The 18,928-nt window shown below is 46.9% G+C and overlaps 7 protein-coding genes across 7 annotated transcripts; 4 read left to right on the top strand and 3 right to left on the bottom strand.

Annotated features, from left to right (window-relative positions):
- Nucleotides 1-17: 17 nt before the first annotated feature.
- GL50803_0041258 (Coiled-coil protein) lies at nt 18-6,296 on the bottom strand (the record flags this gene model as incomplete). The annotated part of the gene is made up of 1 exon (XM_001705622.2): nt 18-6,296. One exon carries the CDS (start codon nt 6,294-6,296, stop codon nt 18-20), a length of 6,279 nt encoding a protein of 2,092 aa, XP_001705674.2.
- A 95-nt stretch (nt 6,297-6,391) lies between these two features.
- GL50803_0015598 (Vacuolar ATP synthase 16 kDa proteolipid subunit) lies at nt 6,392-6,931 on the top strand (the record flags this gene model as incomplete). Its single annotated transcript, XM_001705623.1, has 1 exon — nt 6,392-6,931. One exon carries the CDS (start codon nt 6,392-6,394, stop codon nt 6,929-6,931), a length of 540 nt encoding a protein of 179 aa, XP_001705675.1.
- Nucleotides 6,932-7,038: 107 nt separating this feature from the next.
- On the top strand, nt 7,039-9,426 carry GL50803_0012213 (uncharacterized protein; the record flags this gene model as incomplete). The annotated part of the gene is made up of 1 exon (XM_001705624.1): nt 7,039-9,426. The coding sequence occupies one exon, from the start codon at nt 7,039-7,041 to the stop codon at nt 9,424-9,426; it is 2,388 nt and encodes a 795-aa protein (XP_001705676.1).
- On the top strand, nt 9,416-9,910 carry GL50803_0015599 (uncharacterized protein; the record flags this gene model as incomplete). Its single annotated transcript, XM_001705626.1, has 1 exon — nt 9,416-9,910. One exon carries the CDS (start codon nt 9,416-9,418, stop codon nt 9,908-9,910), a length of 495 nt encoding a protein of 164 aa, XP_001705678.1.
- Nucleotides 9,911-9,959: 49 nt separating this feature from the next.
- On the top strand, nt 9,960-10,754 carry GL50803_0012215 (putative S-adenosylmethionine-dependent methyltransferase; the record flags this gene model as incomplete). Its single annotated transcript, XM_001705627.1, has 1 exon — nt 9,960-10,754. The coding sequence occupies one exon, from the start codon at nt 9,960-9,962 to the stop codon at nt 10,752-10,754; it is 795 nt and encodes a 264-aa protein (XP_001705679.1).
- GL50803_0012216 (Vacuolar ATP synthase subunit B) lies at nt 10,747-12,240 on the bottom strand (the record flags this gene model as incomplete). Its single annotated transcript, XM_001705628.1, has 1 exon — nt 10,747-12,240. One exon carries the CDS (start codon nt 12,238-12,240, stop codon nt 10,747-10,749), a length of 1,494 nt encoding a protein of 497 aa, XP_001705680.1.
- Nucleotides 12,241-12,355: 115 nt separating this feature from the next.
- Nucleotides 12,356-18,853, bottom strand: GL50803_0012217 (uncharacterized protein; the record flags this gene model as incomplete). Its single annotated transcript, XM_001705629.1, has 1 exon — nt 12,356-18,853. The coding sequence occupies one exon, from the start codon at nt 18,851-18,853 to the stop codon at nt 12,356-12,358; it is 6,498 nt and encodes a 2,165-aa protein (XP_001705681.1).
- Between the last annotated feature and the right edge of the window lie 75 nt (nt 18,854-18,928).

Here is an 18,928-nt window from a genome sequence, read left to right as displayed (position 1 = left end):
TCTGGTATGTCCTCTATTTATTTCTTACCAAATAGCGAACTTCCATCAGCATCGCGAGCCTTTTTAAGATCTTGATGCAATCTACTCATGTACAGCTTTGGCTGAGAAAAGATATTCGATTGACTTGGCGTGTCGGAATCTGCATTTTGACCGCCGCTTGTGGTCGGTTCCTTCGCTCCAGAGATTTCGGCTGAGCGTTTTCTGATAACTAGCGACTCACTTGCGCTGGCTAAAAGACCTGGTTCTCCCATATTAATGGGTCCTGACGGGCCTTTAATAAAAGGCTCCTGCGGCAGTATCTTTCCAATAAGATAGTTGTTTGGTACAAAACCATGCTTGGAAGTAGATGACTGCTTTTGGACAACCGTATGACGCACAGCTCCTGCCACATTCGGAGATGAAGTCGTTTTCTCGCTGGTATCCCCAAAAGCGTGCGGATCGTCGCTATTTAATGAAGTTGTAACGGCGTGTTGTGTTCCTGCACGAGCCTGTGGATTCTCAAATTGGATAAAAGTATTTATATGGTTAATAGCGCCTGGCTTTGCCTTCATATGTAAAGAAGAAGCCACAAAATTGGAATCCTGTGGATTATATGATGGCAGCCTATGGTGTTCATATCCCGAATGGGCAGTATCATATCGGTCTAATTCACCCGGTCCAGGAATGCTAAGAGTACCTTCTAAACTATGGCGGTCGTCATCTGAGAGCCGACGTCCACCTATATGTATGGATGTTGTTCCAGTCAGAAACTCTGGAATAGCACCGGGGTCCATCCGATTGATACTGTCCCTCTCATAGCCAGAAAGCGGGGACTCTATGTTAATAGCGGTCGCTGTACGGCTTTGATCGGCCAGTCGTAGAGAAATCTGTTCATCTAATGATAGCATACCCTGAGATGGGGTGTTGGTCCTTGTTGAGTGTGTTGATACGGCACTGTCTGCTACTTCTATTCCCCTAACGATGCTTCTCCGTATGGTATTACCTTGTGTATATGCTGAACTGGGTTCTGGTGCAGTCACCTGATTAGCGTTGAGTGATTCTGTTGATGCTATTACAGTGGTGCTAACTCTTATTTGAGACGCTTGTTTTGTTGGATCTTCAAGTGCGTTTTCGACTAGATCCTCGAAATGAGTAGAACGATCGTCTATTTGATTTTGACCGCTGCTATGACTGGTGAGGTCTATTGAGCCATCATCGGATATGCAGTTGCTACTCTCTCTCCGATACTTAGTGCGATCGCTATGTTTGCCTCGAAAGCTGTTAAGGGTGATAGTTTCTTCACGTTGCTGGTTAAATTCTGTGTTTGGTGTCACCTCAACGACACTGAGTCCATACTCTAGGCTATTCGGAGTGATGCTTCCTTCCTCGTCTAGATGGTTTATCTTTTCTGCATACGGATCCTTAATACTGGCTATTTGAAGATCAAGATCAGATAAGACTAGCTCTTTGCCTTTGCGTTGCTTGCTTAAATCTTGGTCTTCTGATAATCGCAGTGGAGGCGTGAAACTTTCTAGCGCCTCTACGCTTTTTCTGAGCACTGTCGCCAAGTTATCTTCTAACTCTTTTTCAACCCCGTACCTGTCTTTCTTCATCGCGCTCGAGGCTATCGTTGAAGGAATAAGAAAATCAGTATCAACGTTCTCCTTATCAGTAAAGGATTGCTGTGGGTCTGGCTCAATATTTAATACAGATGCAGACCTGGTTACGTCTGTCTGAAGAGCAATCGGTGTACCAGGGATAGCAGATAAGTCGGGTCTGTCAAACTCTAGCAGAGCTCTCTTCTCTTCCTGCACTAATTCATCCGTAGTCGATAAAGCATCTCTATTGATAGAAACAGCTGGACAATCCAGTCTATCATCAATAGGCGGATCTCTAGGTAGAGTATTTAACTTAGCAGAATTGGAATCTCTTTTTGCGCTAGTTGCGCGTCCCACGACATCATTTCCATACAAATTTGATATCCCTGGCACCTTAAAGTATTCCACCAGCTTGTCTACATTCTCCTTGATCGTGCGCAGCGTCTCCTTAGATACCTCTATCAATTGCGAGCTATCTGGCACAGAGACGAGAAGGCGTCGCCCCATATCTTTAACCTTAAGCATAGAGGCGTTCCCGAATATGTACTTGTATGCGATAATATCTTGTATCTCTTGTGCTGGCATGGGTTTTCCGTACTGGTCATAAACTATTTTCCCACTCCCAAAACCTTTTCCAGAGAACGGTCGGATGTGCTCAGGAGTTGAAGTAAGCGGTTGTAGAATTTTGCCAGATTTTAATAAGTTTGTGCTTGGCTCGCAGCTTGTACTACTACTTACTGGTGCGATAGATACGTTAGAGTTATCAATACTTTGAGTCAGCTTAATATCGGATTCGTGGAAAGCATCCACGACTGTGGATCCTGGCGTGTCTGTGTTGCTCTTTTTACTGATATAAGGAAGCGGGTTTCCACTGTTTCCGGATGCTATCAGAATGGGCTTGCTACCCTTAGAGCCACTATAACCATTTGATAAGTTCATAGTCACTAATTCTGCTCCATATGCTATCTGGCCAGGTCCTTGCTGCTTAAGTGAGTGGTGTGTAGAGTGATCCTTTATGGTAAGCTGCATCCCTGGTAGCTTCCTTCCACCAGTATTGAGAGTACTAAACATATTCTTGGGAGCACCTGGTGTTCCCGTCACATATGCATCTTGGGAGCCACTGATGCTTTCTCTCGGTGTGTTGTTTAAGTTTCTGTACGAAGAGCCAGTCATAGAACTTCTAGGTGTTCCCCGAATCGATGACCCCTCCATGTCAAATACCGTTGTTATCCTGTCCCGCTGCTTCCCCATGAGACCTCGTGGTGCACTCCTGATGCCAGACGTGTTAACTATTATATCGTCCATGTCTGGCGACTTAGTTGATACAGAAGTGATCCTGATCAAGTGCTCTTTAGATGAGCGTGAATTAACCTCCTCGATTAGGTCCGCAGTGGTCATTTTTCCTGTCTTCATAAGCGCATCTTCTCCCCTAACGTTAGAGCCAGAAAGCTGAGGGGTCTTACTAAAATCTTCTTGCTTACTGTCGTATGCAGATAACTTCTTTACCTCGTCGTTCCACTTTTGTGCCTCTTGGGCGTATCGTTTGGACACGTTATCATACTCCGACGCTGCCACCAGAAGACCGTCGTCCTTTAGAATGGAATTCTGACTACGAAGATACTTTGCATAAAGAAGAGCCTCTCGCTTCTGATGCTCCGCCCGTTTCATATTGAGTCGTGCTCGGATTTCTTCTGCATTTTGATAGAGACGGGCAAAGACACCCTTTACGGTCCAATCCCTGGGCGTTCTATCGTACTTAATTTGAAATCCCGGCTTTCCTGGCTTTGAAAATCGATCTATGGCGTTCTGCACCTTTTGCATGACTGCTCCCCCCTTCTTAGTGCCATAGTCATCGGATTCACTATCATCATAGTTGACCTGGCACCAAAAGTCCATTGTATTTGCAGCCACTTCCACGGCAACCTTTATCTTCTCAATATTATCCAATTCTTGCTCTGCTGTCACTTCATCGCGAACGCGTTCCCGCTCTATTTGCAGCCGCTCATCTATGTATGTTGCTATCTGCTTATCCTTGAGAATATCTGGAGGAATGCCCCGTGCACTGCTAGGGTCCGTTGATCCATCATCTTTACTAACATGTCCGTCACTTCCATATAGATTCCGTGTTGAAGAAGATCGGCTAACGCTCGAGTATCCACCCTTTTTATTTTTCTTAGACGCGTCGGTGTTCGTTCCTTTGTCCAACATGAGTTCCCGAAGAGCCATGAGCTCTTCCATGTCGTCCATACCCAATATAGTCTGCGTTTGCTTCCAGAACCCTAGCAGGCCACTGGGCAATGTTTCGGTACCGCCTGCAGAGAGCTCATCTAGATTAGAGGCCACACTTCTGTGACTATCGATGTCAGGCTTAAGTTTATTATAGTTATCGGATCCCCTGGGGAGCGGTAATGCTAAAGGAACTCCGTCATAATCCTCTCTGGGACCTTGGTCATCAGGCTGTCTCTGTGCGCCGTTCCGTAAGTATCTTTCTCCACGGCTCTTCTTGCTTTGAGTATAGTCAGACAAGCTCGCCGCTTCACTGCTCAAGGGTTCATCCTCGACCACACCCCTTCCTGCAATGTACTGTTTATCTCCATTGCGGACAAGATTTCCATTCTCATCCACTTTCAGAAGGTCTTCTAAAAATGCCTGAAGTTCCCCTGTGTGCATGCCTGCAAGGATTTTGGCTACTAGGTCAGGAGAGATACTTCCTTCGGCAAGTAACCGTAAAAGCTCTGCATAGACAGGGTCTCCGGAGAAGAAGCGACCAACTAGATCACGGACAGTTCTTAATTGAGCGTGTTCAATGCCTAATCTGTCTGTCAGCTTCGATAAACAGATGTCTCGATCCTTGTAAAAGCCGGACACTACATTATCATAAGGGTTCTCTACTCCCGGGTTGAAATACGCTGGATTTAATCCTGTGTCTATAAATTTATACCTGGAGCCTCTACACGGTGTGACCTCTGTATTCCTAGAGACGCCATCCGTGTCTATTCGTTCGCTAACGACATTCTTGGAAGATCTCCTACCGGAGATGCTTCTAGCTGCATTCCATGGGCTAGAGGTAGTAGCAGCTACTAGAGCAGCTTCGATGCTTCCAACGCTTGGCCTTTGACCCTGCAGCCGTACCCTTATTGATGCAGGGTCCTCCTTCATAGCTGTAGACTTGGGTGTTCCTTTCCTGGATAGGGCTCTGGATCCTGTTCGAGGGCCCATATCGGGCAGGGTCGGCTTTGATTCCTTGCCTGGAGTAGGACATGAAAAACGTGTTCGCGATTCCCCGTCTTGTGGCAAACCTTTGTCGCCAACATAAGCCTCTGTGAAGCCATCTTGATGACCTAGCAGATTGAATCCAGTAAGCTCATAGAGAAGCTGCTTAACAGAAAGCAGGGTCCTGTTGTCAAACCCAGCGTCGTCAGGGCTTCCGGGAAGCCGGGCGCTTTTGACTGTGTTATTATTGATATCTACTAGGGAAATATTGCGGTCAGAATCCCCCTTTGTGATCTGTTGCTTGTATCTGTCCCTCTCTGCTTCTGCTGCAGCTACTCGCTTGAGAAGGTCTGCTATTTGCCTTTTAAGCTTCTCATTCTCCGCTGCACTTTCTCCTTTCTCCATATTAAGAGTATCCACTGTGTTTTGCAGCGCAAGGTGATCGCTATCTAATCCATCGTAAGCTTTCTTAAGGGATGCCAACTGGTCCAAGAGGTCAGCTATTTCCTTTTGTTGTTCTACAATCGTATCATCCTGCTCTGCTATGCGGCGAAGAAGTTCCTCTATGCGCTGGTTAAGTTCGTCAATTTGATTCTGCAGTTCTGGTATCTGTTTGCATTGTTCTAGGAGGTGCTGGTACTTCATAGAGGTAGCATCCAGTTCCATCTTAAGCCGCTCCTTCTCTGCTGCTTCATTAGCTAGCTTCGTCTCCAGCTCAAGGAGCTCCTTCACACCCTTGGATGGGACCCTGGTGAAATCAGGTACAGGGGCCTCTGCATCCCACGATGACCCAGATGCCATAAAGTCTGGCTTATAGATATTGCCTGCCCTCTTCTTTTGCACCAGTTGTTCCGATAATGTGCCTATCTGTTGAAGTAGCTTTTCACGCTCCTGTTGCCATTGGCTCGAGATACGAATATTCTCGTCTAAGAGAGACTTGCAGTGAAGCCGCAGTTTTTCGAGCTCAGTGGAGATGTTCATATTAGTGTCTTCTATCTTGAGGCGCGCGCGCAATTCGGATATTATGGCGGCACAAAACTCCGTCTCTATGTCATGCTTGAACTTATGAAGAGTTAACCGGCGAAACGTTTTTTCCGCTTTGTCGATGTAGGGTGCATATATTGGAAGGACATCTTTGGCAGCAAGATGGTCTGTCATGGGGTCACACCCCAGGGCTTGTTCAAAGAGAACGTATAGCTTTCGGCTCTGTATATCTGTCCGTAGCTCCTGAAAGAGCCCTGATATCATTTGTGTCATATACCCATTGAGAGAGGTAACCAGATTGCTGGTGTGCTCCCGAAAGTCCTTGTCGAGATACGCATAGATGGATGCGCGCCTTTCATCTGCAGAAATGTCCCCTGCGTCGACGAGCCGTATTGGATTCGCTGGAGAGACCGATGAACGAATGAAGAATTCCACCCCACTAGGCTGACTAGTACTTTCTCCGCCAAACAGGGTGTCTTGGTCGTAGCCTATTCCTGTCTGGAAAGTGGCGGAATCTTCCATGCAGGGAAGCCGAGCAAATCCTTTGTGGCTTTTCAAAATCTGGCCATTAGCAATTGAAAATAAATGCCAAAGATGAAGCAAAGATAAAGACCCAAATGACGTTAGAAGCGCTCCAGGAGGCTCTTGAGCTTCTTTCCCCGTACTTTTTTGCAGAAATGGGGATCTATGTTGTCCTTGGCTTCTCCATCCTGGGCTCTGCCATCGGGATCTTCAACACTGGTGCCACCTTGGTGACGTCCACGGTTGCGCACCCTGAAATACGATCCAAGAACCTTCTGTCTATCCTGTTTTGCGAGGCTATTGCTCTTTACGGCGTCATCATGTCGATTATAATACTTACTGCCATTAAGGAGGGAGCTGAGAGGTCTCTTACCAGAGATTATGTTACTAAGCAAGAAGTCCTGAAAGCTGGGTATGGCTATGGGGCTGCTGGTCTCTCTGTTGGGTTTTCTAACTTTGCTGCTGCAATCACCGTGGGTGTTCTGGGGAGCTCTGTTGCTGTCTCCCACTGCGGCGACTCGTCGCTTTTCGTCAAGCTCTTTATTTCAGAAATTTTTGCGGAGGCGATTGCACTTATCGGTCTCATCAGCGGGATTGTGATGACGACCTCTGTCGGTTTTGACCGTGGAATCTAATGCTTGCTTTATATAAGCATTTGCTCACAGTCAAATACACTTGTGAATTATCACTCCTTTGCTCTATGACCTGACGCCTTTATGAATGTCGGATCCCTAAAAAGACTATGCCGCTGACAGCATCTGAGCTTGGTCTGGCCTTGTCTCCTGCAGGTGCAAGGACACATGATAGTTCTGTTCAGATGCTGGCCGAGCGAATCAGTGGTCAGTTGACTACGGCCCTAGCAAGTAGCGTCGGGCAAGCATTTTCCTACTTAAGAGCCGAGATCCATAACAGAAAGCTGTACGTCATGTTTGAGCAGCTGTTGGCCTGCGACCCAAAGACAGACCACGAAGCACCAAAAGATGTATACCCCATTTATAGTGCCTCTATCGATACAGCGGAGCTTATGATCATGGACCGCGGAATGAAAGACATGCGGGCCCGATTGCAAGATGGGATCAGAGACCACCTTCTTGAGTACATTAAGGTCCGTGACCACCTGGAGCTCCAGCATGACAAAATGAGCAGACAGATTTACTCGCTGACACGCCGAATTGGCGAGCTAACTGAAATTCTTCAGGCCATCCTAGTAGAGAAGGCCACGTCGACTAAGCGCAGTCAGTTGAAGATCCATGAGCTTAACAATATTATCAGTGGGTATGCTAGATCGAACACAGCCTCTCAGAGTTATGATGCTGACTATACGTTACTAAGAGATACGTCCCTTTTAGCACAAGGTAGGGAGAATGAGCAGTTCCAGCGAGAAATCGAAAGCAAGAATGTAACCATTGCCGCTCTAAAGAGCAAGATGCAACTCCTAAGCAATCAACTAACTGAAGCAAAGGCACGAACACGCAGTATCCTGACACGATCTTTCTCCAGGCAGTCATCAGATGTTCACACAACCCGGCCTTATCCCACTTCAGCTGGCTCCGAGCACGTCGACAGCGTTGCCTGTAGCACCGACCAAGATTTTATCGGAAGCACTAGCATGATACTGGGACTGATGAGCACACCTCGTGGCGTACAAGATCTCGGTAAAATGTCACCTGAGAGCAAACCTGAGACCGAGATACAGCTTCAGCACAGCGCAAACGAGCGAGACGGTTTCCTGGATTCTAAAAGGCAATCGTGTGTGCCACCCATCTTCAAGTTCTCTAGTCCTATTTTACGCAAGTGGCAAACTGAGCGACAATCTATAAAGCCTAGCAATATGGGCCTAGCTACGTTATCATCCAGTAAGGGCTTCAAACCTGATAGCAGCCCACAATGTGTAGAAGATCGGCAATCCCTTGAGCAACCTCTTGAACGGTCCTCTGTACCTCCGTTGCAGCTTGATGCATCCTCTTATGTTCCTGACTGCCGGAGTGCTGGGGAGTTTACTTTACTGCATAGCAACCCTCCACCTTCGAGTAATATTCTAACCCGTGCATCCCTTCTCTCTCCACTGATACCACATACCATGCGGGAGCTTTCTATGAGAATACATTCACCGGTAAAGGAAGATACCTTGTTTGAGAGGCCTGCTCCTACGCCCTTGGATGACCTTTGTGATCAGAAACTCTCTTCCTGCGAGTCTGAGGACAGTTCTTCCTTTGCTGTGGCTTGTGAGACTGTAAGCGAAGGAAAGACTCCTCTGATGACAAGTTGCGGTGTCAGCAAAGATCCTACCACCAGCCTACGTCCACATTCCCGGCAGTCAGTTGACGTAAGCGATAAAGCTGTTCAAACACTAAGTGGTGGCCTGTTCACAGCGGAGCAACTGTGGCAAAATATTGATTTAGCACTAAACCTATTTGCCAAAAGATGGGTAGGTTCGCACTCAGACATTACGTCCTGCCAATCAAAAGCTATACAGTGTTCTGGTGAAATATCTGACTGTGAGTCATATTCATTTTACCCTGAATCAATCCGAACCAATCCTATTCTATATATGCAAAAGGTTCGCCGGGTATTGAAGAAAAATATCTTTGAGAACTACGCTCTCTCGCAAGCAAGGACACCATATAACGAATACAACTATGAAAACCCCAACTGTGAAGACTCTGATGATACTTTAAGTGACATTCACATTGAGAAAGTTCAATACAGCAGCATGCTTTACGAGCCTTCAATAGTTCGGCCAACTAAGACATCTGCACGGACTATTTCGTCATATACCCCATCTACTAGAAGAGCAGCCTCAGGCGCTCTCCTTTCCTCAGCATCACCTCGACGTCCTCTCATACGTAGCTCTTCCAGCGCACCTAAGTCCCATGGTGTCATGTCTGCTGGGAAAAGTTTTAGGCACTTACCAAATAGCCCAAACGAAAGGCTTTCACCGAGGCGAAGTAACAATTTCCTCTCTGCGCGCTCTCCAATTCATACCATTGAGCACATACAACGATCTAATACTTCAGCATCTAAGCTGATCAGTAAGCGGCCACTTCCACAATTTAATACAACTGGCATAGTGGAGGCAGTTGTTGAGTCTAAGCCTGTTAAATCCTTACCTCTTAAAAATGGCCAATGACTCTGCCAAGAAGACTCTGAGAAAGAATAGCAGGATCCTCACGACTGTGCGTGTAGCACTACTAGGGTCTCTTGCTGTGTACTTGCTTCTTGTGTACATCTATAGGGAAAACGCCACAGCAACCTCAGTTAGCGTATCAATGGTCCACTATAGTCTTGCGATAGTCATCTATCAGATGTTTCGGCATCTGTCACGAGAAAAATACGATTCTACGGGGCGTCTGATCGATGGCGGCTCGGAGCTTTCTGGAACAATAATCAATGTTGCATTTGACATACTCTACGTTGTTTTACTGGTCTTCACGTTATCACCCATCACAGTCAAGATCTACTGGGCCGACTTGCTTATCCCGGTGTCTATCTCATATGGATTCTGGTCAGTTGTCATAAAGCCCATGATGCATTTGACAGACATGCAAGAGGCAACCACTCGAGCTACTGGCTCTCAATCAAGCTATAAAGAAAGGAAAAAGTACAAGTATTAACGGTAAGTGAACGAGTGCCCAGGCGTTTTTCTTACTCTCCAATTAAAGTATGACTGACGAGCCCTTAGATGCTTTTGGGAACGTGATTGGTGTGACTTCTGACCGCGAAGAGCTAGAGTACCGCCAGATTATCAACATGATGGGCACCTCAGCGTGGTATGGCTCCTGCTCCACGTGGTACTCGTCCCTTGTGGAGCCCACCATTGACGGTATGCTTGGAGGGCTCTCCTATGTTCACAAGGATGAGGTTGAGTGGACCACACTAAGACTCAAACAGTTGGCTTCAGACAAGGCCATCAAAACGAACACCTGTCTCGACTGCGGAGGAGGTATAGGCCGTGTATCTCACTATGCCTTGAAGCCCGTCTTTCAGCATGTTGACATGATCGAAGGCTGTGAGCTGTTTGTCCAAGCATCGACAACGAATTTTGCCAGAAATAGTATCAGAGCGCGTTACAACTTGGAGCTGCAGGATATAGAAGCCTTACAACAGCAATTTCGCGGAATTAATTACGATGTTGTGTTTCTCCAGTGGGTGATTGGTCACTTAGTGGACCGCGATGTCGTGAGGTTCCTCAAATTTGCCAAGGATCATCTTCTAACTCCATCAACCGGTAGAATCATCATGAAAGAAAATTGCATCATTAACGATGGTTTCTTCTTGGATAAAGAAGACATCAATTTAATCCGTAGCCTTGATATGATAAAGGACCTCTGTTCTCAAGCAGGTTTGACGGTGCTGACCATAGATGAGCAACCAACTTGGCCGAGCAATCTTTATCCTATCCGCTTTTTCGTATTAGCATCTTCTACAAGCAATGAAAGCGATCAAAGATTCACTTAGTCTTAGCTCCTGGCTGCTCAGCGGCGTCAGTCTGCACGTAATAGTACTTCTCAAGGATACTATCCGAGATACGGCTCAGCAGATTGATCGGTAAAACACGCAGACACTTCCAAGCTAGGTCGAGAGACTCGTAAATAGATCGTCTGGTGTTGAAGTCCTGTTTCAGAAACTGCTCCTCAAAGACCTCCAAGAACTTCAGATACTTATGGTCGTTGTCACTGAGACCTTCAGAACCGACGATGGACTTAAGGCTTAAAACCTCAACTGCGATAGCGTATGATGCATATAGCTGATTAGCTACGTCAGGGTGGTCTTCGCGGGTTCTCCCCTTACCTATAGCGGATTTCTGCAGACGAGAAAGGCTGGGGAGGGGGTCCACCGCAGGGATGATGTTCTTGTTGAACAACTTGCGGTCCTGAAAGATCTGGCCCTCTGTAATGAACGCTGACAGATCTGCAATGATATGTGTGATATCATCGTTTGGAAGAGTGATTAGCGGGATCTGCGTAATCGACCCCTTGATCCCATGGACGCGTCCGGCTCTTTCGTAAATTGTCGAAAGGTCAGAGTAAAGATACGGTGGATATCCCTTTCTGCCGGGTACCTCGTTTCTGGCAGAGGATATCTGGCGGAGTGCGTCCGCATAATTAAAGATATCCGAAAGAAGAACAAGGACGTGATACCCCAGAGTATATGCAAAGTACTCTGCAATTGTCACAGCAATCCTTGGTGTGCTGATGCGCTGTACAACGGGGTCAGAAGCCAAATTAAGGAGTATTACCGAACGATTAAGAGCGCCAGTCTGTTCAAACTGCGTCTTGAAAAACATGGCCTGCTCATGAGAAAGACCGATTCCTGCGAAGACGATCATGAACTTGTCATCCTCGGAAGTTTTTATCTCCTCACCTGTTACAGCCTTCTCCCACGAGACACAGACGCGGGCGTTTCTAGCGATTTGCGCGAGCAGGGGATTGTAAGGTAAACCGCTTCCGCTCAGGAGAAGGATCTTCTGACCTTGGCAAATACTGGTAAGGATATCGATTGTTGATATCCCTGTCTCAAGGCAGTTCTTCGGGTATTCACGACTAACGGGGTTAAGAGAGGACCCCTCAATGTCCCGGATCTCTTCTGCAAGAACAGGGGCACCTCCATCGATGATTTCGCCGGATCCAGAGAGGGTACGTCCCAAGAGTGCACGGCTGACACCAACTTTCATGACCTCTCCAGTGAACTTTGCAGATGTCTGCTTAATGTCAAGGCCCTCTGTTCCTTCAAAAACCTGCAGGACAGCTTGTGACCCATGGCACTCCAAAACCTTCCCAGTCCTGATTTCACCGTTTCCAAGACGGAGCGTCACGATTTCCCCATAGCACTGTCTCTGCACCTTGTCCACAACAACAATAGGACCATTAATGGAAGAAATACTGCTGTAGCATGGAAGCGGGTGTATCTTGGGGGTAGGAGTTATGTTAGTTGCCAGCGACATCGTTTTAATTTTTGGCAGGGTTGCATCTGCAAAGTATAGACGATAATGTTAGACAAACACGATAAAAAGACGCCTGTTTACAAGCACCTGACTAAAGAGAGATAGATCGTCGCTATCACACCTGGATATCCGAGACTTCTTCGATAATACCCTGGGTTTTTTCTGTGGCCGCTCCTGGACCAGCAACAAACGGACTCCTTGCTTCCACGGCTGATGTTTGTCGGTACGACTTTACCGGGGAAATGGGGGAATCTATTATAATAGAGCACGTCAGTAGCTTAGAATCTAGCCCATCAGAATCAAACTCACCATGTGGCTTGATCGAGTTAGTAGTGCTGTACTGATACTGCTTTCCTGTAGGATTACTATTGAGTAGCGGGTAAGAAGCCGTACTTGAAGGCTTTTCCGTGGATCGTTTGAAAGAAATGCCCCGACATATTATCGCTTCTTCTAGCGCGTGCGCTGCAGTGGGAGAGATTTCTGGAAGACCTACCTCCCGTGCTACAGCCCCTGGCTGAAGAGAATGGCTGTTTTGCTTGGAGTAAGAGAGTATTTCAGCTACCCCGTGGGATACTACTCCGCCACGGATATATGCATGTGCCTCGGAGTCGTCGACGAGGGAGCCCTTAGAGCCACGGATGAGAGCACTGGAAGCAGAGGATTTAACAAAGCGGAGGCCGTCAGAGTCGCGATACTCTCCAGAGACTCTCTGCATAGGGATGGTTCGACCAGCTGTAGTTATTGGCTGCTGGTTGCCGTCTGTAGTTACCCCTTCTATGCTTCTCAATGGTTTGAGGATCTGACCCGGGCTGCCTCGTGCGCTACTTGCTGCTGTGGATAATGCAGTGCCGAGTTGTGAGCGGACTATGGATCGCGTCATGTTGCGAGCAACGAACTGACCTGGTTGTGCGCCTGATGTACTAGCCCTATGTGGAATCTGTGTCTGAGGCATCTGCACTCCAATGTGACCGTCTTCGGTGAGGGTAGAAACAGTCATGGACACGAGACTGTTCCCAGGAGGGGTTGTCTGGAGCTTTGAATTATTCGTAGAAAGATCTAGATAATACGAACTGTTAAAGAGGCCGTCTGTTGTCATAATGGGTTGTGCAGTAGAATGATCAGATCGAAGACGAGTAGATGACGTTGACTCCTTAATTGTTTGGATTGGCATGCGCGGAAGAAGAAGATCTGCCTCTATAGTCCCATTCTTATTCCGCACCTTTATGCCATTTAACAGTCCGTGCGACTGTAATTCAGAACTGGCTAAGGATGCTAGTATGTCCAATTGTGTGCATAGCTTATCGGGCTCCTCCTTGAGCATATCTTCAACAATTGCTCCGTTGAGAACAAAGCCCCTAGAGTCCATGAACAGCCTTGATCCGTCATCTGCACGAACTACTTTAATGACCCCCTTCGTGAGTTGTTCCTGTATATGTCTAATAGATTGAATCCTGCTCTCAAGCTTAGAATCTAAAGTAGCAGAGTCGCGTATCTTAGTTTGCAGTACCATAAGATCATCTGTGGTTAAGTCATCGTTTTTCTTGTTTGTGGCAGAAGCCGTGCTAACCATAGAATTAACAATCCTGTCCAATTCAGTAACGAATTGATCCTCCTCTGTATACTCTATCACCTTTCCGTCGACGGTCACATATTTCCCAGTGAAAGAGCTATCGGATGGTCCTTCTAGGGATTGTCTGGCAGTAACAGGAATACTGCTTACCTGAGGAGCAATCTTAACTGGTCTACTTTGTAATCCATGCCCTACAACGGCCCTGGTTGAGTGTCCAGCTTGCTTTTCTTCTGTCTTCTTTAAATATAGAGACACAAGCTCATCTGGTGTCAGCTCGACACTGGTCTTTGAATGGGGAGCTGATGCCACTGGATCCTTCCGTAGGTGAGCGTTTTCTGACAGATCCTGTGTCTTTAAATTTGATGTCTCATTAATGGAAACAAGATTGGCAATAGTTGGACGTTGCCCAATGTTATTTCCGCGCTGAAGCCGGATGGTTGCAGTACTGTTGGATTTATAGTCCCCAATCTTGCTAAGAAGATAGAGTTCTGCCTCAGTGAGTCTCCTGGGACGCCCGTGCTTGTCGACAGTCAATTTGAATAACTGCCGTATCTGCTCATCAGCTGTGTTTGCAAGAGACTTTATGGATATCTCAGGCCCATCTGGCTCCAATTGGAGACTTACCCTCGAGTTCTCTTCTGACCCCATTGTCGAATTGTCCAGCTCTGGGTGCATCGCAGAGGAGTCCTCACGAGCTTGAGATCTGTCTATTGGCTGAGTTGTGTTCGGGTGGTAATCCACTTGCTGCTCCTGCTGTAGAGACTCTTGAAGGGAGTGTATATCGGAGTACCTATACTCGGTTTTCGGGTCATAAAAGTATGGAGTGTCGTCTGGCTTTGTGATTATTTCAATCAGTCTCTCATGGCCCGGCTTAACTGTGATCTTGACAAGCCGAAGAGCGGCACCCGGTGCCAGCAGGTCTTTTTCTCGCTGCTTTTTATAGCAACTCTTGGCCCTAGGAAGGCTAAGAAATTCGTCCTCTGCCGGTGTTGTTGGTAAGAGAGAAAGAATGCGAAGAAGACTTTCATCAAGAAGCACCGCTCCTTTGTCTTCGGAGAATTGCGTTGAGACCGGTACTACATCAGGTCCACTCTGATCTAGCATTGCTGCTCGCTGGAAATCAACTACGTTTTTGCCTAGAAGCGTTGTTACATCTGCAACATGGATTTGCTCCAGATCCTCCTTGATAAGAGATCCTCGTAACGGTAGCTGGTCTGCTAGATCGTTATGCTCCAACGTGGACGGAACTGATATGGAGAGCTTTTGGATCTCTGAGATGGACCCCATATCTATCTCTGAGGCTATAGATAACTTATTGCGCTGGGCCCCGGTGGCTGCTCCAGAGGGGGGTCTGTGAAGAGGTGTACGAGTAAGGTCAATGCTTGGCCGAATAGAATCATCCCCGGTTGTTCGTAGGGTTCCAGAATCGCCATCCTCCACTACAGTTTCAATAAAGAGAGTTGGCTGGACGCTTACTCCCTGATCAGCGTCATATTTAGGAAGCTGAGCTCTGGTGTCTATATTGAGCTCAGGAGATTGAATAATGTTATTTGGCAAGCATGTACCCTTTGTGATGGCAATGCTGTTGTGAGATGGAGCCCCTGGAGATGAGGTCAGCTGACCGCCGGATTGACTGTCCGTGTGAGAGTATATAACTCGGTCAAGGTTATCCCCGAACATATTCTTATAACTAATATTGGTAACAAACCCATCAGACACAATTATCTGGCCATTGATGACGCCCTCGTTACTCATGCGGACATAAATACCATCTGCTTCAGAATTATTGACCAATCGAAATGCCCTAGGAGTTCCTAGATCTGGAGTTTCTTGCTGAGGCTCAGAGCGAGTATCATTGCAAGCAGTGAGCGGGCTATGTAAAGAACGGGCCGAGGATATGATGTTGACCATGTTTTCAATAGGCGTATCAAGGTTATTCTGAGATAGAGGACTCAGTGATCTGGGTTTATCCTCTTCATATTGCTGCGATTTGGAGGTCTCGATCACCCGATCTGATTGGTGGCTACGGACCTCCTTGGTGCCGGTTCCTCGTCGTTGTCTAGGATCGAAACGCTGCTGAACGAGCATTGGCTTCTTGGGTTTAGCAGGCTCCTCCGGATGATCCACCTTGACTGAGGCAACATTCATACCAAGCACATTGTTGATTGTTTGAATTACTCTCTCCCCTGATTTCGTCGCAGTGTTGCTCTTTGAAGGAACAGCCGCGGCAGATGGCGCACCAGGAGTTTTCTTATCTAGCTGAACATTTAAAGGGGCAGGTGATGGCGATGTAGCATTTTCTGGCACAACTGATGCTTTGACAATTAGAGAGCCAAAGAGACCAATCTTATGGTCTGCCTGAGCAACTTCTCTGTAGGGGCTGGGAGTTTCGCGTAGCTTTAGCTGTTGTAATGAGGTGGAGTCCATCTTTTCACGACGCGTATTGGCCTCAAGGCGCATTCGCTGAGTGTCGTTGTAGAGTTGATCAAAGATTTGGTCTGTTGTTAAGCCTTCTCCTTTTAAGTTATGGTGAAGGCGATAGTTCGCTCCAGTGGCTTGTAGATTCATTACCTTGTCAGCGGCTGTCATAGCCAACTGTGCATCTCTGCGGTGCAGTGGATGATTGGGGTCCGCCAGCGGAAGATTTGTCATAGACGTGTGATTAAACAGATCCAAGCGCCGTCGGTTTAGCTCTATGTCTTTAGGTTGCAGGCCACTCTTTACAGCAACGTCGCCAATGCGCCGCCAATTTCCAGCATCATCAAGGTATAGACCATCATTCTCGTCAATGATATCCGCGTCTGTAAGTATCCGCATTGTATCTGTGAGGTAGCTTACATATGTCTGACAAGATCTGTGGGAATAGTTCTCTAGTATCGCCTTTGCTGTCATATGTGCAATCCCCATGGCCTGAAGCTCGGCCTCATTATCATACTCCATTCTAAAGTTCTCTAGAGCAGCCTGAATTTTCATAGAGACGTATTCCTCAACGTCACCTCGGCGGACCATTGCATTTGGATCGCCACCTACTCCAAAGAAGTCGTCATCTATCTTGTCCTCAAGAAGATAGGTGTCATTTGAGCTTATGCTATAGCTGTAATAATAAGAGTCACTGTCGCTGTTTTCAGTGTGCTCCTTCTTGCTTCCAGAAGCCTTTGCTGGAGTCACATTCTTATCGGTACCTTTACGCTTAACCGCTACCTCTCCCTTACCCCCACTAGCCGATTTTCCATTACCTCCTAGCTTAGGTCCCTTGATACCTTTACCACTCTTTCCTTGCTTTGCCTTAGCTGTTCTTTCCTTCTTCCTGGGATGAGAATCGGAGTCAGAATCGTTGGCAGGGTCGAACGCCCCACCCATATTGGCAGTATCTGCTTTCTTCATGCGACTAGAAAGAAATTTAGATAGGCCAGCAAGTGTTTTTGGTAACTTTGCATCTGGGAGTCGTGCTAAGCAACAAACTATCTCTCTATACTTACCAATTAAGGCCGCCATTTTGTCCACATCCGATTTCTTTGAATTTTCTGCCCTCTCTAATTGAGCACTACTCAAGCTGGACCTAGTAGATGTACACTCTATAGTTTCTTCTATAGTGGTATCTTGAGTAGATCTACCATACAGGTTATCGGTATCACCATGGCCTTCGGTTTCATATAGATCGTCGTCAGTAAAGTCGTTTGAATCGTCCGAATTAAGTGCTTTCCTTTGAGGAACTGGCCGCCCCGTAAGTTTTGCTATCTTGTTGTTGGCATGGGCGAGCTTGCCACGATAGATTTTAATGTCACTCACTAATTTCGAGATGTCTTTCCGCTGTTTTTCAATCTGATCCTTGAGACCGCTGACAAGGGAGTTCTCTCCATTCTCTTTCATAAGCATCTCCAGTTCCGCCTTCAATCGATCAGTCATAATAGCGTGCTTCTTTAAATCATCCTTAGCAGATGTAGCTGCAGCGTTAGCTCTTTCAAGCTCTCTACGAAGTACCTCGGTATCCTGCATATGCCGCTGTTTAGCTTCTGTCAATTGTGCCTCAAGTACCAGAGCCTTTGACTCTAAGGTCTCCATCTTATGTCGCATGGTGCTTGCGTCTGCCTCTTGCTCTTCTGCTGCTTTACTCAGGGTTGTATTCTCTGTGCGCAAAGCCTCGATTGACGTTGTAGCAGCGTTCATATCTGTCTGATACCGCATCTGAAGTTCCTCGAGATCCCTCTTCAACAAAGCATTCTCGTCCTCTAGACTCACGCTTGCCTTACTTTTGCTCAATGCCTCAAGTCTATGTCTCTCTGCCTCGTCCATGGAATCTTTTGTGAACCCCTTGAGAACCGACACCTCTTCCTTCAGAGATACAATCTGTTTATTGAGCTGAAGAATCTCGTCGTCTTTGTCCTTCAGCCGCAAATTCCAGAACTCTCGAGCGTCACGCTCATCTGCGTCTCCGTGTCCTCCTTCTGTATGCCCAAAGTCAGGCTTGTATATGTTAACCCCTCCGTGAATACGCTTCTGATAGAGCTGTTCGCGCAAGAGCTGAATCTCACTCAGAAGACGCACCTTTTCATCTGACTTCGATTTTAGGATCGAGGACATGAGGCTGTCCTTATTGCTTACCTGCACATGGCTATCTGTTAGTAAAGATCTGACATTGTCTAGTTGTCTTTGCAAATCTGCATTTTCACTCGACAGCTCTTTGAGTAACTGGACTATTTGCTCCTCCAGTTTGAGCTTCAAAATAGAGGTGGGCAAAGTAAGGATTTGAGATTCCGCACGGTCGATGTATGAGCCAAAAAGAGGTGACACATCCTTTGGAGCCTCATGGTCATGCATGGGGTCACAGCCAAGAGATGGTTCCATCATGATGTAGAGAGGCCTGTTGTGAATACTGTCTCGTAGCTGTGAAAAGGAGTTAAGAATTACTGCCGAGTAGTCTGATAGAAGTGTTTCCACTATTATTGATGCCAACCGCTTTGTAGAGCTCCCCGCCTCTAAATAGCCCAGGCCAAGAGCAGATGGAGCAAGCATCGACTCTGCGGCATCTGCCGAGTTGCTCATTTTTTGGGAATTTTGAAGAATGACTGATACAAACGCTAAGTGGCGGCTGAGCTGAGGTACCTATCGTGTCTGAAG

The sequence above is a fragment of the Giardia intestinalis genome, chromosome 4 (assembly GCF_000002435.2).
Source record: "Giardia intestinalis strain WB C6 chromosome 4, whole genome shotgun sequence".
Taxonomy (NCBI): domain Eukaryota; phylum Fornicata; order Diplomonadida; family Hexamitidae; genus Giardia; species Giardia duodenalis.
Note: the sequence above shows the minus strand (reverse complement) of the source record. Positions and strands in the feature narration are given on the sequence as shown.